Source organism: Alligator sinensis, unplaced genomic scaffold (genome assembly GCF_000455745.1).
Source record: "Alligator sinensis unplaced genomic scaffold, ASM45574v1 scaffold573_1, whole genome shotgun sequence".
Taxonomy (NCBI): domain Eukaryota; kingdom Metazoa; phylum Chordata; order Crocodylia; family Alligatoridae; genus Alligator; species Alligator sinensis.
In genome coordinates this window covers 2654853-2672913 of record NW_005841877.1, presented here as the reverse complement: position 1 = coordinate 2672913, position 18061 = coordinate 2654853, and the positions used below count along the sequence as shown (strand labels likewise).

Sequence of the window (18061 nt, the reverse complement as noted above, 5' to 3'; positions counted from 1 at the left end):
GGACGGGGGAGGGGAGGAGTGTTATTTTCTTTCTCAGCTATGATGAGAAAGTAAAATCTCATCTTGGCATAAATTGATGACCTTTTTCATGGAGGAGATAAACATGAATAAGGAAAGATCCCATAACTCCCAAGCAGAGATTCAGAATATGATTTTGGATAATTTATGGAATTTATGTCTAATGACATTTTATAACTTGCACCTTGTACAAAAATATACAGTAGGGACCAGTTTTTCATCTTAATTATGATGCATTGGTTTGAAATAAGTATTAACCTGGACTTTTGACTGCTCAGCAGAGTCATGCTTAGGGAAAATGGGACCAGTGGCTTAGATTGTGGCTTAGATTCTCATCTCTTCCCATGGCCCCTTTCCTCTTTATACCATTCTATATGCAAGCTGGATCAGAGGAGGGAATAAATATAGCCAAGCCTGTCCCTCCCATCAACCCTCCACCTGGGACCCCTAGATCGTTTTCTCCTGCTCTAAGATCAAACATCCCCTCTCGTCATATGGGAATAGAGAAGCAATAGAGAAATGGGCACTTTTGTTATGGATTCCCTGAAAGGGTAATATTATGGCGGGTGTCTGCTATAGACCACCAGACCAGGAGGATGAACTGGATGAGGCTTACTTCAAACAACTAGCACAAGTTCCCCGATCATAGGCCCTGGTTCTCATGGGGGACTTCAATCACCCTGATATCTGCTGGGAGGGCAATACAGCAGTGCACAGGAAATCCAGGAAGTTTTTGGAGAGTTTGGGGAACAATTTCATGGTGCAGGCACTGCTGCTCACAAACAGGTAAGAATTGGTGGGAAATGTAATAGTAGGTGGCAAATTGGGCAGCAGCACTGTACCAGGCAGCACAGTTTGGGGAGAAGTTGAGCATCTGACAGTGGTGAAAGAATGGGTTAGGGACTATTTAGAAATGCTAGACATGTACAAGTCCATGGGGCCGGATGTGATGCACCCAAGGGTGCCAAGTACAGCTGTGTGAAATTTTGCCGCTTGTATCGCTTCAACACTGTTTGTGACTCATTTCAAGGTTGAAACAGCAAAATTAAAATGAAACAAAGGCCACTGAAATAGCCTTGAAACAAAATGAGGCTAGTCCCAGGGCAGGGGGTCAGACTTGATGATCTACTTAGGTCTCTTCCGACCCTACATCTATGAATCATATATGAATCATTAATGAAATGTTTTGAAAGTCGAAACGTTTTGACTATAGCGCTGGGGATGGGAATTCAGTCCAGCTGGGCTGACTTCCCATCCCTGGTACAAGATCCGGCAGGGAACGGGAAGTCATCTCAGTTGGATTGACTCCCCATCCCCCGTGCTAGGTTGTGCCTGGGGCGGGGAGTCAGCCCAGCTAGGCTGCCTCCCCATCCCCAGTGAAATGTTGAAACAGCATCTAAACAGCCTTTCTGGTTCGACGGAATGGAACGGAACAGCTCTTTCGAATCTAAATGAAATTCAAAACGGAATGCTGCTCTGTCAAACCGTCGAAACTCAAGGCAAAATGCAACGGTGCCATTTTGCACAGCCCTAGTGCCGAGGCAGTTGGCTGATGTGATTGTAGAGCTGCTGGCCATTATTTTATAAAACCTGTGGCAGTCAGGAGAGGTCCCTGTCAATTGGAAAAGGGCAAATATAGTGCCCATCTTTAAGAAAGGGAAGAAGGAGGAGTTGTGGAAGTACAGACTGGTCAACCTCACTTCAGATACTGAAAAAATCATGGAGCAGGTCCTCAAGAAATCAATTTCTAACCACTGGGAGGAGAAGAAGGTGATTAGGAACAGTCATCATGGATTCACCAAGGGCAAGTCATGCCTGACCAACCTGATTGCCTTCTATGATAAAATGACTGGCTCTGTGGATGAGGGAGACCAGTAGGCATGACATACTATGCTTTTAAGCAAGGGTTTTCATATGGTCTCTCACAACACTCTTGAAAGCAAGCTAAGAACAGGCTGAAGAAATCCTGGATGTCTGAAACATTAATCCAGGGACACTACCTGCCCTTACCCCTTTCTGTCCCGTATGCTTTCACAAGTTGGTGGGGTGGGGCGGTGTGCTGGGCAGGCAGTGGAGCTTGTCTGCCCACCCGCAAGGTGCTCTGCACTGCTCCGACTTCTGGCCAGACTGTGACCCATCCCCCTGAATTTCCGGGACACCCATTATAATTCTGAACAGCCAGCCAAAAGCAGCCTTTGAAATCCGGCACTGTCCTGGCTAAGCCAGGACATGTGGTTACCCTAGCTAAGAAAGTATGTGTTGGATGAATGGACTACAAGGCGGATAGAAAACTGGCTAGATTGTCAGGCTCAAATGGTAGTAATCATGGCTTGATGTCTAGCTGGCAACCAGTATCAAGTTGACTGGCCCCTGGGCCTGGTTTTGTTATATGTTCATCAACAACCTGGAAGATGGAATGGAGTATACCCTCAGCAAGTTTGCAGATGACACCAAGCTGCAGGGAGTAGGAGATATGCAAAAGGATAGGGCTAGGATTCAGAGAGACCTTGACAAATTGGAGAATTGGACCAAAAGAAATGTCATGAGGTTCAATAAGGACAGGTGCAAAGTCCTGCACTTAGGACAAAATAATCCCATGCACTGGTATAGGCTGGGGACTGCCTGGTTAAACAGCAGCTCTGCAGAAAAGGACCTGGGGGTTACAGTGCACAAGAATCTGAATATGAGCCAAGAGTATGACCTTGTTGTCAAGAAAGCTAACAGCATACTGAGCTGCATTGGTAGGAACACTGCCAGCAGATCAAGGGAAGCAATCATTCTCCTCCATTTGGCACTGGTGAGGTCACAACTGGAGTACTGCGTCCAGTTTTGGGCTCCCTGCTACAGAAAGGAAGTGGACAAATTGGACAGAGTCCAGTGAAGGGAAAAGAATATGCTTAGGGGGCTGGGGAACACGATTTCTGAGGAAAGGCTGAGGGAACTGAGCTTATTTAGTCTGAAGAAGAGAAGACTGAAGGGGGGTGGTGGGGGGGAGAGATTTAATAGCAGCCTTCAACTGCCTGAAGGATGGTTCAGAAGAGGATGGAGTTAGAGGGTGCCAAACACACACACGTGTGAGCAGCCCGCACTCTCAGCAGCGTTCTCCTCCTGCCCCACCCTGCCTGATCCCTGCCTTAAGCAGGTTCCCAGCCCAGCCCAGCCCACCCCCCTGCCTCCAGCCACTGTTGAGGAGGAGCCCAGCTAGATATGTGCAGGCAAGGTGGTGCCTGCTCCAGTCTGCCTGCCTTGCTCCCACACAGCAGCAGTGGTGCCTGCCCATCTGCTTGCCTGGTGCACCATGCCACTCCACTTCCCCACCAGACAGCAACCTGGGACTCTGCTTGCCTGCTTCTGCCTGCACCACTGACTTTGTGAAGGGGGGGCACCAAAACACAAATTTACCCAAGGTACCATTTTCCCTAAGGCTAGCTCTGCTGAGCATTTTCCCACAGATTTACTGACCATATCCTAGTGAACATATTTTTAACTCTTGACTTTTGGTTCTCTTCCCTTAAATTGCACACATTTAATACCATATGCAGGAAATGTTCTGTAATGTTCCCTAGGCCCTGTGAAAAAATGGCTTTTAGGAAATAATGTGCAAGGAGTAGGAGGCTGATGATGATTCAAGGAAGGAGGAGAGTGGATTGCTTCTCATATCTTTCCCCCTCCTATATGCAAAGTCCTTAGGGCATGGGGCAGCAGCCATTGTGCTTCTGTTGGTGCCCTACCCTGCCTGGCTTGTAATGGCAGAAAAGCTTGAAAACATTTTGAAGCTGCCATGTGTCCAAGTGATTAACACATTTGGAGATCAGGAAGGAATTTTTTTCTTTTGTGGCAAAAACATGGAGCATTCACCTTTCTCATTGTGTCTGAAGGCCTGTGGTTTTAGGTTTAAAAGACAGGATTGAACAGTTGTCAGTTTAGAAATGAGTTTTTAATTTGGTTACATCTTGTAGGTCAGAGGGTCAAAGGAACCAGCTCTCAGTGGTAAACATGAGACACTGGAGATAACTGACTGGCCCAATTGTCCTGGAATAAGAGGAGGAGATTTCAGGATACCCTTTCTATATACCAGCATTCCCTTTCATAAAAGCAAGCTGGGAGGACTGAAAGCTAGGCTAGAATTTGGTTAGGCTGAAGGTGGGCAACCCCTAATACTGGTCATTTGGCCTGGATATTATTTGATATCTCAAGAGCCCCAAATAAATGCTTGATAATTTGGGGAGAGTTAGATTTTTCCACTCCAGTTAAATGTTTATAAAATAGCAGACTTCTGTTTTCCTATCTGCCTCTGTGTCTGCTTTACATTCTCCTGTGTGTTCTGAACAGCTATGCTATTTACTTCCTGTGTTCACCAGACTGCAAAATATATGTCAAATCCTCAACTTGCATAACTGAGTGACGCTTTATTAACTTTGATGGAGCTAGGCTGATTTTTACCAGCTGGCGATTTGGCCCTCTCTGTTTTATTATATAAATATAACCATTTCCAGCAATAACAGAATGTTTTGTTTACCAGTCAAACATTAATTATGATTATTAAATGTTATTAGAATTAGCCACATGCTCAGCACTATGGTGCAGAAATATTAAGACAATCTGCAGACCTCAAAGAACTTAAAATCCAAGGTCATGAACAGACAAAGACATGCCATAGTGTTTTGTACATTAGTTTTGTAGACTGTGGAAATTACACTGGGATAAGGGAGGGATAGACATGCATTTATTCTAGGTTAGCTGTATGTTTCTCTGTGATGGATATTGAGAGTTAAAACCCGAACCTGTGCAACTTATACAAGTAGCATTTTTATCCTTGATTCTTCAAGGGATAATTCTCTGCTGTCTTAGGAGTCTGCATCTTTTGCCTGCTATTTTTTACACTAGCATAAATGTGCTATCCACCCATGCCCTAGGTTTTGATCATGCTTTATTATCCATAGAGATACTCTGCAAGGGAGCAGAAGTCACTTGTAAGCCACCAAATGCAGAATCAGGCCCTAAAAAACACTGACAGAAAACAGGATGCTCTGAGAACACAAAAGTTGGCATTTAATTGTTGTCTTTTACTTCTTTATTGTAATCTAATTTTATTCACTATGGCTATCATTTTATTTTATTTAAGCATTATTTTTCTACAGAACTAAACAGAACAAAACCACTGTCACTTTACCTGCGTTTGCTGTGGGCCAATGTCCATATTTTTCAAAAGACTGTCTAAAAATTCTGTGACACTCTTCCACGGGTGAATGCTGTTAGAACCATCAAGAACAATGACAATATCCAGTTGGGTCTTACACTCTACAACAAAAATTGCCAGTTGACAACTGTTACAAACAAGTGTCAAAGATATAATAATACAACCCAAACAGTCTCATTATTAATAACAGTCACAAAATATTTAAGAGTGTCTTTGAAAAGGCATGCCTAAAATAAGCTGGTAGTCAATACATTTAACACAGTACTTCATATTATAATCAATGGACCTACTTGCATGCAGAAAGTTACACACAAGCTAAAATGTTTATAGGATTGGGACCTTTATTAGTAAACCCCTAATATTCCAACACTACACGTTTCTACTCCAGATTTTGCATTACAATGTGTCTTTAAGATGCTGTAATTTTATTAGTTTAGGCTTATACAAAGTTCCAGTAACATGCCTTTATTATTCGAGAAGACTCTTTTGCCCGTAAGAAAAAGCAGAATAACTATTTTTAGCCATTATGTTTGGACATTACATAGCACTCTAAAGATTGTTTATGCAAAAATTAATTCCAAGAGTAGCCAGAAGTTAGGTTATATACTGACAATGAAAACATTTACTTAATTTGGTAATGCTGGTAACTAGGAAATGTAGTTCATGCTTTTTAGTATGCCTGTGTGTATACATTTGTCTTGCTCAAAGTTACATACTTTTAAACACACAAAACATTCCCATGGTATGCATACCTTGTACAGATGGTGCAATGGCATTTACAACTTGAAATGTAGAGCTGACATTAGAACAGATGCCAGTTGTGTAGTGCAAACGTCCACATTTATAAGCATAAAGTGGCCCACATGCCTTTAAGACACAAAAAAGCACTGAAAGTGAGATAATGACAATTCTGGGAAGTTTATATTCTTTATTATTCTTCAGGAATTTAATTATTTTCTTACCAGAAAGCCTCCTTTTGGGTTAGTCACTAAAGTTGTTCCAAGGGTCATGTTCTCTTTTACTTCCATGACGTTAGGTACTGAAGTATCAGCTATAAATAGATCAAAATGTTAACTATTTGGAAATGTGAAAACAAGATGTTAAACAATATGTCTGCTAGTATAAAGCTTCCAGCTTTTAAAACAAAACACTTTTTGGTTCCATCAAGTAGATTAGCACTCTTCCTCCCCCCCTCAGTTATTAAGATTGTAGTGAACAAGAAAAAAGTTTCAAAGACTGGATTTCATCCCAGAAAGTTTGTCTGGGTCATCATCTCAAATAGTTTTCTTGAACTGCAAAAGAATGTAGAAATAGCAATGCAATGAAGGCAGGAGATTACCATTTACACAGTTCTGTTAATTAGAACAAACAAATTTATGTCACATATAAATCTGTTGTTATAAACGTATAACATTTTATTCTGAAATTCACTCTGGACCTGCCAGCATTTCAGTGAAAAGAACAGCTATAAAGTTAATGAGATTATTCATCTGGCAAAACTCAACTTTCAAATAACTCTCTTCCTGTTGATATCAAGTATTCTTGAATCTAGCCAAAGAATGGTGGAAATTTACCTATTTACCAAGACTGCCACATTAATGTGCTTCAGCTCTGTACCTGAGACCAACGCTCACCAGAAAGGGTCTCATCCAAAAACTGTTAAAATATTGGAGAAGACTCCCATTGGTTTCAATGGACTTTGAATGAAGATTTACCTGCCTAACTTTCTGCAGGAACTGCCAGTCTGGATCAATTAGTACCAGGTAGATCAGTGTTTTTGTAAAGCAGTCACTTTTGTAAAGTAGCCATATGTTTCCATAGGGAAATGAAGATCCTTCAAAAGTTTATCACTAATATTTAAATGAGTATCCTCGATCTCAAAAGCATCCTGTTTCATTGTCATGAAGCATTTAGCCATGTAAATTCACTAGCTTTCTTGTAAGCTATTTTAATTCAAGTTTTTAGCTATAAATTTCCTAAGATGTCATCTCCATAAGACCTTTCCTGTTGCCATTTAATTTTTTTTTTTATACCTGGTAGATTCAGTTTTATGCAAGGTGATTGATTGCCATTTCCAACACGGCATTTATAGACATCTCCTGTTCTCTTCTTGGGCTGGCCAACTAATGGAGAACCAATTAAGATCCTGGAAATGAAAACAAGTTATATTTTTTTCATCAAATAAAAAAGTAGCTGTGTTGTCTTCTGCTCCATAAGAAAGATCACAGAAGAGAACAGAAACAACTGTACAGGTATACACACTGTGAGGAGGCAAAATAGAATATACCAAGTAAAAATAGATGGGCAACTTAGATGGAGAAGATTAAAAAGTCATTTAAAGTAATACAAGAAAACCCTATTAATTTTTTCTCTTCACCTTTAATAGTTTAAAAATAAACACATTTAATTTCCAGTGGATTACAAAGTGAAAGATCCTTCTAAGTATCCAAGGGAATAGCTGTGCCTTCAGTCAAACATCAGCAACTTTTTACAAATGGCAGGCCACCACTTGCAACCTAGCCATTACCATGTGCTGCTGATCTCTTTTGCAGCCTCCCTATTTTGTGCCTTGACCCCCCTACTGCAGGCTCTTCTTGCTATGACCAATGACTACTGCCAAGTCCTGCAGCCAGTGGTGATGGGGAACCAGGTGTTCAGTGGCCAGGATGAGCATGGTCTGCAGGATGGCTAGGGTGCTGTGGATGGGACTGGTGGCATGAGGCAGAGGAATGTATAGTGCAGGGTATAAAAGGTGACCTCACTGCTGTGCACTGCTGATTCCCCCTCCCCTCCACCCTCTACAGGCCAGATCCAATCTTTTCATGGGCTGGAGATTGCCAACCCTTGCCTTATATAGTTTCTCACATACAACATGCATCTTTCCCCATGCAAAAATCAGCCACCCCAAACTGGGCTGCACATCTTAAGCAGGGAAGCTCTTTTCTTTGCTAGAAAAGAAGCAAGCCTGGAAACAGCATGGATGCCATACAGCTGCCAAAATGGTTGCCACTCGCTTGGCTCAGAAAACTGAAGGGGTAGAGTCCAGTGTTAACTCTGCCACAGTTGTATTTATTGGCTTAGCACTGGTGGTAGAAGCAAGTGAGCTGTTGGTGTTATCTTGGTGAGGCTTGTGATATGGCAGCAACTTTTGTTTACAAGAGTTTACATAAAGAACTGCTTACAGGAAAGAAATAACAGTTTTACTACTGTTGTTGCAAGGATCTGGGGCCTAATCTTGTGGGACAGAGTCAGTCCGCCTGAAAACAAAGAGTGTCCTGGAAGTGTGGCTCAGTCTGGATGACTGAGTACCAGGAACTTCCAACCACACCAGGAACATCCTGCTGCCTCACCCAGACTTTCTCCTGGAATGCCACACTTCCTGGCATTCCCGCTTTGTTAGGAGGAGGACTTACTCTATGTCACAGAGTTGGCCGTGACTCTAGAAAAATATTTTTTCTATATTCTGCCTTCCAAAAACAAGATGCATGTTTTGTTTGCAGACATACTGTATGCAAGAAAATATGGTAATTTAAACAGGTGGTAAAGAATTTACAGTATTTACAAAAATAATGGCAATACAGATATTATAACATTATGGCACACACATTATTATAACATTTCATAGTTTTAACATCAAATTCTCAGTTACATATAATCAAATCTGTATGTATAACATTGGAATGTTCCACGATATCTCTTATGAACATTAGCAATTAATATTCACCCCTTAAATCCATATATAGTGTTCAGTGAAAGTGAGAGATTGTTTTCTCTAGAGATAGACTAACTTTTTGTCTGCAAATCTTCATGAGCTGCTAAATAGTCCCAGCACTACATAACAAGGACTGATTGTTAAACAGCAGTGTTCTGTGACTGAAAAATCTTTTAACTCAGGAGAAATAACCCACAACTAATTTAGAATCCATAGAAAATTGCTGGAAATGTATAGAAACAGATAAAATACCAGCTTTTAATATTTTTTAAACAGGACAGTGTTTTTGGCCTATTTATTTGCTATGGTACACTTGCCAAAAACACTGCTTTGATCTTGATATAGGTCATCCTTAACCATAACAAGATCAGCTGCTTAGCTTAGGAGAGATTAATGTTTACCTTAGCATATTTAAAAGTGTATGGATAAAAAATAGAGATAATTTGGCAAGAGAGGTTATTTTCACAGAATTTTACAAATGCAAATCCAGGACATAACCCACCACAAACAAAAAACCCAAACAAATATGAATAATAAATCAAATTAATTCATACTCTACACATCTACTTTTTACTGCACAGTCCCAGTGGTGCACAGGTCGTTTCCAACCCTACTGTGCAGTAGCAATGAGTTACTGCACAGTAGTTCATTGCTATCTTGCAGTAGCACTGGTGTCACAGTTTGTGCCCGTGGATGCTATGTCGCTGCAGCTCGTTAATACGGTAATGTAGCCTCTCATGTAGATGCACCCATTAGATTCAAAATCAGACTTTTTTTTTAGTAAATAACTTTTTATGCAAAGTAAAATACTCTGAATACATATTGGGTTAGGATGATGTTTCCCTTCATGCCATACTGTATATCACATTGTATGTATTTTATACAACAAACCTTCAGAAGCAGGACTTGCACAATTTTAAGCTCTCTTGATTTCCACTTACTTCAGTGGAACTGTGTGTGCTTGACATCACTCAGGAGTAGGTTACAACTTGGCTAGATGTGCCCAGCGTTCTTTTCTCTTTAGAAATGTTGAACATAACTTGAAATGGTAATTGTAAGAACTTTGCTAAATGGTTTCAAAGGCCATCTGATTGCACTGGTGTTTCTGTAGAAGATTTTGTAGTTTTTTTTCTTGACAAATATTTGCAGACAAGCTTACGGTGAACTCATTACTAGGAACACTTTAGTTTCTAATGAGAGTTTCATCTCTTTTAACATATCATAAAACCTTGTGAATTTATTTGTAGTCAGCAGTCAATTCATTTTCTCTTCCTTATGGCATGCGGGTGCCAACCCACAGTCTATTTAAAAATGAATTTGTATAGCAGGAACACTGCAAAATGATGAATATGAACTCTAAATGATCATGGCCTACACAAATGTCTATGCCACTTCCATGTCTATTTCTTAACTAGACCTTTGAGGATGTTCAAATTTAGGGAATGCCTTTTTTCAGCCACTAAAAGAATATACATCTGTGCCTTATATTTTCTACTATGTGCTCCCTCTAATGAGCATATATGGCAAAATCCCAGCTTCTGAGATGCATAACATTTCCTGATGATCCAGTTCAGATCTAGGAAGAACACTGTTGATTTGTCATTAACCTTATTGTGTATTTATATTCAAAGAACTCACAAGTGAGAATATCAAGGCATAGCATTTAAAAAGCAGATTTCTCAATGTCTTTGAAGTAAACATTCTCTACCAAGTCTAGTAAAGTCAGTGTAATTCCCAATCTTGTATATAAACTCATTGATAGTAGGCCTTGAGCTATTGCATACTTTATGTATAGGACTAGGGCAGGCATCGCCTAATGATTGTATAATCTAGCAGAAAATATCTGTGGCCCAGGGGCTATCAACTGCTAGACTGTAATGAACTGGCAGAAATTTTAAACTTCTAAGGAAGCCTTTTTGAAAAAAAGGGAAACGCATAAAATGGTAAATGCTTTAGAATTCCCAATTCTTGAATCATTCAATTTGTAATTCAATCTCTCAATGAATGACCAGCATAGAAATAGTCATAATTCTCAAAAGAAGTGAGTATTTTCATGCCACTACAGGTGGAGGGACTGATTAATAACTTTTCAAGTAGACATAGGGGATGTCTACATGTGCACTTTAATGTGCAGTAGCATATTTCACTGTGTATTAAAGCGTCACATAAAAAAACATGCTATTGTACTAAAGTGCAGTAAAATAGGCTATCGTGCATTAAGCAGCACGTTTTTGTTACTGTGCATTAAGGCAACCTAATGGACATTTGTTTAGTACCTCGCTTTAAATTTAATGCACATTAGGCAAAGCATGTGTAGATGTGTCCACAGAGGAGTCAATGATACTCTTTTACTCTGTATCCCATTATCAGGGAAGAGGAAATCTAACCTTTTCCATAGCATTGCCAGTTCAATGGAACACCCAAAACAGCATCATTATGAAGAAGCAAATACAGCCATAAATGTTTCAGAGTATAGTTCCAGGAATGGAGGATGAAAAGGTAACTCAAAACCCCAATACACTCATCAAAATCACCATTGCCAACTGAAAAAAAGGTAGACAGTGCACAGTGTTATTTTAAACTGGACGTCTTACAAGATAGGCAAAAATCAATCAGTGACAAAGCCCTTTAGAAACAACTGTATAATGAAGTTTATTTAAGTGAAAATAATCACCTCCAGTGATGACGCATTTAACTGAGTGAATAGTAGACATGACATAACCTCTTCTTTAGGAATACCTGACTTGCACGACCCAGGTATTCTTGCATAAGCTTCCTCATCATCAAATGAAGAAGATTCACTCACTTGGGAGTCCCCGAATATAAAGGCACTTATCTATGTAGGTTTTTTCAGAGAGACTCATGAGTTAAGGAAATACTTCACAGGCCAAAGGAAGGTGAAAGTTGACTTTTAGTTATTGAAATTATTAAACAAAATACAGGAAATGCTTATAACTACTTAACACTTTTAATACACCCTATTTCAGGCACTAAGTACTTAACAATTTGTAGATGATTCCAAAACAGAAAAACAAGCTTACCATTTTCCTTCTTCATTTTCATACTGTTGAACAGTATACCCAAACATGTCCTCTACAGGGCCATTAAAACTCATCGCATTTTTCACATCAACATTGAAGGATGCACTGAGGTGAATCAGAGCTGTAAAAAATCAAATAAAATGTAACCATCATTATTATATTGCTATACACACAAATATAAAGATTAGTAATGAATAAAGCAAGATTATATTGCAACTTTGATTAAAAATGGACATTGCTGGAGTCATTGCTGGAGGCAGCTGTTATACTGAAAGTGTCATTTTGACAGTGGAAATAATAAACTGAGACACTCACTTAAATTTCAACTTTGTTTCATGATATGTTTCATAACTTTCCTCTACGAAAATTGATTAGCTTCTAAACAAAGTGTACTTGTGATTTTGTCCCAAACATTTGGCACTGCAGAATTAACTGAATAAAAGAGAAATATTCATTCTTGAACTGGAGAACAGGTTGGATTCTTGAGGGATGGTTTTAAACAACTCCAGATAAGGGGAATGATAGGTAAGGAAGTTTGCTCCAGGCATCTTAACAGTAAAGTTCAAACTGTAGGTGTAATTTTTACCATGACCAACACACGATTAACTACTATAATACTAAGGGAAAACTAGATATGTCTTATTTTTTACCAAAGCTGGAGTCATATTTTGAAGACTCCTGGGATGTTTAGATTAATTTCTCTGTCCAGAGGTTGTTTTTCAGTAGGAGACTGTGGTCTACTATAGAATCTGAATTAGTTTGTTTTGTAGTATGAAACAACTTTTACAAAAGGAAATAAATTAAAAGTGGCTGCAACAAAAATTGCTGATGAATATATCAGTTATCACAAGACACAGGTAGAAGTTTGGACTCTTACATGTATCTGTTGTCCAATATTTAAGGCTTTACATGTGTTACATTTAGGGTACATACCAACATGTGGGGAGGTTAGATTGACTTAAAAATGGCCACCCAATCTAAGGTCAGTTGGAAGGGGAGGAGGAGGCTACTGGGGAAACTTAGGGAAATCGGGGGGGGCAAGAGGGATCTGCAGGGAGTAAGGGTTGGGAGGATTGGGGGGGAGGATCGGAGAGGCAAGAAGGTCCATTGTGGGGTTGGTGGGGACTAGGAGGGTTTGGCAGGATTGGTGGGGCAAGTGGGGTCCACAGGGGGTTTGGAGGGATTGGGGGGGGGCTAGTGGGGTTCACAAGGGTGGTGGTGGGGTCCACAAGTTTGGTCACAAGTTTGGTGAGATTAGAGAGGCTTGGAAGGATTGGGGGCTCTCTCCCCCCCGACTTGCACCAGGGGTTGTTTTTTGTCCCCCATCCCCAGACAAACAACTGTTCCTCCCTCCATCCTGATTTAGTTTGGTTGGCTCCTGGAATTGGCAAATGCAGGTAAAACTGGCACTAGAAGTGTGCCCTTGGGATGTGGGGGATTGGCAGCCTTGCAGGGGGAAGGCTGACTGATGTGCTGGGTGGGAAGGGTTGTCTATCTGAGCATGGGGCGAAAGGCCATGGAGCTAAAAACAGCCTGATGCTGGGGATGAGGGTAGGAAAAGCATAGCAGCGGGGCTTGGGCCAGCTATCGGGCTTTCCCAGCTCTGGGGCCGTACTGGGAACTGTACAGAAGTTCAGTTAGTCAGTATCACCGGACCCAATCTTAATTAGACTACTTCAGAGATAAGGTTAACTTAGATCAGCTTGGCCATTCTTAGACCAATCTAAACTTCCTGGACTTGTGTAGAGTTTGCACTTAGGTCCCTAGTTAGGTCAATCTAAGTGTAAGGTCTGCACTTGGGTGAACTAAGTTAGATTGGGTAGCCCTTTTTAATGTAATCTAACCTACCGCTAACCTCCCTGAACTTCTGTACCTAGCTTTAGTATGTCAGAGGTGCCAGTTCTTCAAATCCATATTGCGGCTGATCTGTTGGAGCTTTTCAGTAGCATTATAGCTAAGCACAAACTCCCATCCAATGAAACTATTGAAAAATTTCACCAACGAAACTATTGAAAATGATCCTTAGATCCATTATGTCAAGTGGATGGTAAGGAGGGACTATTATTTGGAAGCACAAAGAGAATCACACACTTCTAGAAATGGGGAATGAAGCATGTGAGGCAGTAGAAGCCAAGCTAGCATTAAGGTTAGAAAAACTAGTAAGCAGAACATTGAGGATGGATGCAAAGTCTCCTCTAGTGGGTAATTTTTTATTTAAACTGTGGGATTCTTCAGGGACCTTCCCTTATCCTTTGTGTTATTTATTTAACATTTCCTTGCTATATGTCAGAGTGTTTTTTCTCTCACATAATACCACAGCTATATTTAGAAACAATTACTCTTCTTCCATTACAGAACAATTCTTCAGCTTTCATGATATTATATCTATCCAAGTAAAAAAGTAATTTTTATTATATAAAGTTTTTTATGTGTTGGTAAACTGATATTATAGTGGATCTTAGTTTATAATCATTTTCATTGGGCCCACCTGGGCATTCCTAATGTAAAATGTGGGTTCCCAAAATGTACCCTTTTTCATTAGGATCAATCTGAATAAAACACTTATTTCAATAACTGTCACTGACAGTGACAGTTGGGGCAGGGGTGTTACGTCTCAGCTCTGTATTCTTGGGGAACCCTGGTACAGGATGCAGTCTGTCTGACTCACAAAGGACTCACCCCCCCCTCCCTCCCCTCCTCTACCTAAATGAAACTGATTAAGATGCAGTGAGAGACGTACCGAAGACCCTCACCAGATAAGGGTTACAAGAGTGAATCAACTGCCCTAGGTCTCATTTACATGAGAGATGGAAAACAGAAAGCCTGAAGCAGAGACTGCAATGAATTCTGGGACCAGAGAAGCAGGAGAGCGCTGCATGATGGGGAATCTGTGCTTCCAATGTTAATCAACCCATGTTCACACACACCCAGCTCAGCATTTATCAGACCAGTTCTAATCTGGATTTACTAAGGACTTTTCCCCCCCAGACACACACACACACAGCTCTAAGTTTAATAGGCATCTCGGGCCGTACATTCCCCGGTCCCACTATGGGAGGCCTATTTAAACTTGATTGACTAAAACTCGGTTGCCGGGTTAGGGAATGCTGAGGCAAGAGACCGAGTCAGAGGGGGTATGGGCAACATTTGAACCATGGTTAAGGGTTCATCACAGCATCCAGCCTGCTGGAACCCTAATCACAGGTGTTGTCATACTTTTCCCGAGACGACTGGTGGGAGTCCTCTCCACAAAAGGTTATGAGCACCCCAATAATTGCTTTAAGTCTGTTAAAAGACTATAGTAAGATCTGGAAAAGTCATGCTAAGCTGAGGCTTGTGCACAACAAGTAAAAATCCAAAATCCTGATGCTGCAAGCTATCTATTGTTCCTGAAGAAACCATGAGATATCCCATCAGTATATCTGCCACCCATAGGAATTTCAAGCTGGCTCCCAAGTATTTGGGTTACTCCCTAATCTTAAGTGTTTCCTGATTATCAATCAGTTTCCTGAGATGGTCCAAACCAGATAACCCCTTGTCAATAGAAAAGACAATGATTTACACTACTGAGGGTGCTTCGAAGCAGCTGAACTGAGGGTATAAAAATCTGTAAGTGTGTGTGCTGCAAGAGGAAGAAGAGAACAGGAAGAGGAAAAGGAAGGAAAAGAAGTATAAGCAGGAGGAAAGAAGGAGAAGAAGAAAACCCCTGTGCTGACACCATCCCCTGTTGTTCTTGGGACGCTGGAAGAACAGATCGTCTCTCTCTTCAAGGATTGTGCTACGGACTGTGCCTGTCAGCTTTGCAGCCTGAGTACCGTGGACTAGGTGAGATCCCAGCGTTCTCTGTCTTCTTTCTAGGCATAAACTTCTGAACCTGAACTGTATCAGTTAAGCTTGAGCTAAGTTTCCCCAAATACTTAGTGACACCAGGGTAGTATTGTCATTGTTGGTGTTTGTTTTTCTTTTGCATGTCTATTACTACTAGTACTATTATATATTTCATATGCTTAGCAATAAATAACTTTTATAGTCAAACTGGTAGTAATTGGGTATATTTTTCCTTCTCTGCTTCTCTTTCCTCCCGTGCTCTGCAGCAACGCTTCTTTTACCTATGCTAAAGATCCCTGTGAAGCCCAAATTATTGTGGGGTCTGCTCATCAAGAGGCCAAAGATTGGGACGTGCTGAGTTTGAAACACATAAGGGGATCAGCTTGTACAGGCTGATTGACCCAGTTTGACTCATACGTGCCCTTATGAACTGAATGCTGGCCCATGAGGGTGTCAGCTGGACACCCAGCCGGATTCAGAGGGATTCTGTTTACCTGTGTGCTTGTGTCTGACTGCATTTTATTGTTGCTCTTATGAACTGATTCTTGGCAAATGAGGGTGTCAGCCTGTCCATGCTGATCAGCCCGGCCAGGTCAGGCCTGTCACGCTAATTTGTGTGTGTTTGTGTGTATGACTGATTTGGTGACTGGAGGAACCCAGCCCATTGAGATTGAGTCCTGCAAGATAGCTCCACTGGGGGTGAGGGCTTGCAGAAGGGAGAAATACAGCTCCATATAGTAACACAAGCAGCACATTGACAGAATCACCAAGACCCTAGAAACTATCCCTAATAAATGAGCACACTCCAAAGTAATGGGCAGATTTGGTAACAGGGGGGAGCAGTGGATGTGATACACCTCAACTTTAGTGCAGCTTTTAACACCATGTCCTGTGAGATTCTCATTATCAAACTAAGGAAATACAGACTAGCTGAATGTACTGTAATGTGGATACATCTTGCTTAGTGAAGAGTGGTTCAATGTCTAGGTAAGAGGAGTATCAAGTGGAGTTCCTAGGGGTCTTTCCTGGGTCTGGTATTGTTTAACATCTCATCAGGGGAAGGGGAAGATGAGGGAGGAGGAAGCCTTGGACCACTAAACCAAGCATCACCCACAAGAACAGCCCAGCCTAGACCGATGACGAACAGAACAAATACCCAGGTAAGCAACAGGGGCCCAGGTAGTACTGGGATTAGGGGGGCAGTGCATGCATCTTCAGGAGGCCTCAAATGCCTCTACACTAATGCTTGTAGTATGGGGAAAAAGCAGGAGGAACCTACCCTCCTGCTAGCTAACACCAACCCAGACATAGTGGGCCTCACCGAAACGTGGTGGGACCCAACACATGACTGGGCAGTGAATATCAAGGGCTATAGGCTGTACAGGAGTAGTAATAGGACAGGGAGGAAAGGTGGGGGTGTGGCGCTCTATGTCAAGGAGAAATACACACCCTCAATGAGTAGCACTGGGTCAGAGGAGGGGCACAGTGAAGTGCTCTGGGTTAGAATACAAGGAGGTCTAGGGGAAATGGACTTAATGGTGGGGGTCTACTATAGACCACCCAAACAAGGGGAAGAGCTAGACTGGGACTTCTTAAGTCAGCTCACAGAGGCAGTTAGGTCAAAGGACATGGTCATCATGGGTAACCTAAACTTTCCAAACATCTGCTGGGAAGAGCAGTCAGCCACGTCTGACTGCTCATGTAGGTTTCTAGGCAAGATACAGGGCCTCCATCTAACCCAGGAGGTTCACAGCCCCACCAGGGGAGACGACTTGTTGGATCTGGTCCTGGCCATGGGCGATGACCTGGTGAGGGGTCTGCGGGTGCTTGACCACCTGTGTGACAGTGATCATTGCCTGCTGGAATTCACCATCCAGTGCAAGGTGGCAAAGGCCTGCAGCAAGGCAACAGCCCTGGACTTCAGGAGGGCGGATTTCAATGAGGTAAGGAGAATAGTCAGGGAGACACTGAGGTCCCGGAGGGGAGGGGAGTTGGGTGTCCAAGAAGAGTGGTCGTTCCTTAAGGAGACAATCCTCCAAGTCCAAAGGGAAGTAATCCCGACACGGATCAAAGGGAGCAAGAGGGCGCAAAAGCCCCCATGGCTCACCAAAGGCATCTGAGAACATCTCCTAGCTAAAAAGGAGGTGTACACCCAATGGAAGGAAGAGGCCATCACCAGGGAGGACTAGACCTCGGTTGCTCGGGGCTGTAGGGGGGCGGTCAGGAAGGCCAAGGTGGAAATGGAACTGAGACTAGCTACCC

The 18061-nt window shown here is 41.8% G+C and overlaps 1 protein-coding gene across 3 annotated transcripts in view; it reads right to left on the bottom strand.

Annotated features, from left to right (window-relative positions):
* ITGA1 (integrin subunit alpha 1) overlaps positions 1-18061 on the bottom strand; it is a 133850-nt gene that overhangs the window by 74179 nt on the left and 41610 nt on the right. For 2 of the 3 annotated variants that reach the window (XM_025196131.1, XM_006017278.3), the window contains exons 2-6: positions 11972-12092; positions 7252-7364; positions 6181-6269; positions 5971-6085; positions 5192-5319 (exon numbers count right to left, since the gene is read on the bottom strand). In XM_025196131.1, the coding sequence (XP_025051916.1) occupies positions 5192-5319; positions 5971-6085; positions 6181-6269; positions 7252-7364; positions 11972-12092 (566 nt within the window). The remainder of the gene's footprint in view (positions 1-5191; positions 5320-5970; positions 6086-6180; positions 6270-7251; positions 7365-11971; positions 12093-18061) is intronic. The other variant, XM_025196132.1, reaches the window with a different exon arrangement.